Genomic DNA, 2,500 nt, shown 5'->3' on the forward strand with positions numbered 1-2,500 from the left:
AACCTTACTGTTGGTCCTGGTCCTGATCCTGATCCTGATCCTGGTCCTGATCCTGGTCCCTGTCTTCAGAGTCAGTGTGGTCAGCAGCTCAGAATGGCTCGTGTCCTCCTCAACAGTCCAGAGATCATCACCATTGGTCTGGTGTGGGACTCAGATCACTCTGATCTGGCTGAAGACGTCATCCACACTCTGGGGACCTGTCTGCACCTGGGAGACGTAAGACCATGAAGAAGAAGAAGAAGGAGAAGAAGAAGATGATGATGATGATGATGATGATGAAGACACTCACTGTTTCCTGTGTGCAGCTCTTTTACAGGGTGACTGAGGAGAAGGCTCGTCAGTCAGAGCTCTACCTGGTGGGCATGGTGTGTTACTACGGCAAACATTACTCCACCTTCTTCTTCCAGACCAAGATCAGACGATGGATGTATTTTGACGACGCTCACGTCAAAGAGGTGAAAGTTAGGATTCTACACTGATAATCTGTGCAACAATAATCTGTGCAACATTTAATCTGTGCAACATTTATAAATCATCATTTCACTCTCTCACATCTACGAAACACACACACACACACACACACACACACACACACACACACTCTGTCCTCACTGGTTATGAAAACAAGGATATCCCTCTATTGTTGATGGGTCCAGCTGGACAGAAGGGTGTGGTTAGAACACACACACACACACACACAGTGGACGGTCAGCAGTTTGTGGAATGTTCCATTAGAGAAGGACAGAGACGTGTGGACGTGGATTAGAGACGAGGACAAAGATCTGCTGTTTTCAGGTGAACGTGTGATTTAATCCTCACTCTTTAGTTCAGTCACAATCTGAACTAAACTAAACTGCAGCTGTGATTCAGGATTCATTCAGGTTTGATTCAGGTTTGAACCAAAATTATTTCTTTGTTTTACGAAAGAAAGAAAATATTTACATTAAATTTTTAAATGAAATGATTAATAAATGATTTTGTTGACATTGAATTTAGTAATCGATGAATAATCAGTGAATCACTGCAGAATATGTCTTTATAATTCACCTTTATTTACTTTCTGCACTTCATTCACTCATTCACTCACACATTCTCACCCCTGGGCTTAAGTGTTTTGCCCGAGGACACTACGGCACGTTCGATGAGTGGATTTGGGAATCAAACCCACAACCTTCCAGTTGAAAGCTGTGGTTTGTCCTCTCATCGTCGTCTGTCCCCACAGATTGGTCCTAAATGGAAGGACGTGGTGTCTCGCTGCATTAAAGGACATTACCAGCCTCTGCTGCTGCTCTACGCTGACCCCCAGGGGACGCCAGTGTCACTGCAGGACCTGCCCCCCCACATCTACAAGGCCTGTTATGACAGTGAAGACTCGGGTAACTACAACACAACTAGGAGTCCTAGTACTAGCACAACAGCAAACACTCAGGTAACTAAACCCGAGTTAGTAGTACTTGTAGTAGTACTTGTAGTAGTAGTAGTTGTAGTCGTCATAGTATTAGTACTGCGACAGACGAGGCTGAGGTACTGGCTCATGTGTACATGTAGTCGTTGTGTATTATCATTGTATCAGCACAGATGTTAAAGTCTACTGTGTGTGTGTGTGTGCGTTGACCACGCCCACATTGACTCACCTGACTCCTCCCCCTCTGTCAGGCCGTGAGCCGTCAATCTCCAGCGACACTCGCACCGATTCGTCCACAGAGAGCTCCTCATGTCCACGCCCCTCCTCATGTCCACGCCCCTCCTCATGTCCACGCCCCTCCTCATGTCCACGCCCCTCCTCATGTCCACGCCCCTCCCCCTCCTCATGTCCACGCCCCTCCTCATGTCCACGCCCCTCCTCATGTCCACGCCCCTCGCTCTCTCACCACGAGCCGCTGGACGCTCACTGCTCGTCCGACTCCCAGAGAAACTGCACCGGCCGTCCAGACGGACCGCAGCGCCCCCTGCTGCACGCCTCGCTCTGCAGCCTGGAGGTCATAGGTCAGTATGAGCCTCACGTCATCACACTGTTAAAGGGACAAGGTTTTCATGTTGAAGGAGGAAAAACGGGTTTAAAGACACAAAGTCATCAAATCTACGATATATATAAATATAAAGACGTGATCACGTGACGTAGATAAAGACGTGATCACGTCTTTATCTACGTCACGTCTTTGTTTACGTCACGTGATCGCGTCTTTATTTCAGTGTTAAACTGAAGTTTGTAAATCACTCACTCTCCCACACTAAAGGCCACTGATCCACTGCTGCCTCGTGTGGTCACTTTGTGTCACTGCTGCCTCCATCACTGAGTTCAAACGTCTGATTTTGTCTCTTCAGTGCTTGATTGAGTGACACAGAGTGACCACAGGAGGCAGCAGAGGACCAGTGAAGCCCTTTAACAGCGTCATGTTCACCCTGTCATCAGCAGCTTTCACCCTCTCACCATCCTCGCTGTCGTCTTCTCGTTGCTAAGGCTACGCCACACACACTGAGCACCACCCGTCTCTGAGGA

The 2,500-nt window shown here is 48.0% G+C and overlaps 1 protein-coding gene across 1 annotated transcript in view; it reads left to right on the forward strand.

Annotated features, from left to right (window-relative positions):
• The window catches only part of LOC310933931 (ubiquitin carboxyl-terminal hydrolase 54-like), a gene marked incomplete at its 5' end in the record, with an annotated part of 12,316 nt that overhangs the window by 4,134 nt on the left and 5,682 nt on the right, over positions 1 to 2,500 (forward strand). The window contains 5 exons of the mRNA XM_083897501.1: positions 70 to 216; positions 306 to 455; positions 1,223 to 1,376; positions 1,657 to 1,986; positions 2,462 to 2,500. The exon at positions 2,462 to 2,500 is cut by the window's right edge and continues 96 nt beyond it. Of these exons, the coding sequence (XP_083753627.1) occupies positions 70 to 216; positions 306 to 455; positions 1,223 to 1,376; positions 1,657 to 1,986; positions 2,462 to 2,500 (820 nt within the window). The remainder of the gene's footprint in view (positions 1 to 69; positions 217 to 305; positions 456 to 1,222; positions 1,377 to 1,656; positions 1,987 to 2,461) is intronic.

This window comes from Microchirus variegatus (genome assembly GCF_963457635.1).
Source record: "Microchirus variegatus genome assembly, chromosome: 11".
Lineage (NCBI taxonomy): Eukaryota > Metazoa > Chordata > Actinopteri > Pleuronectiformes > Soleidae > Microchirus > Microchirus variegatus.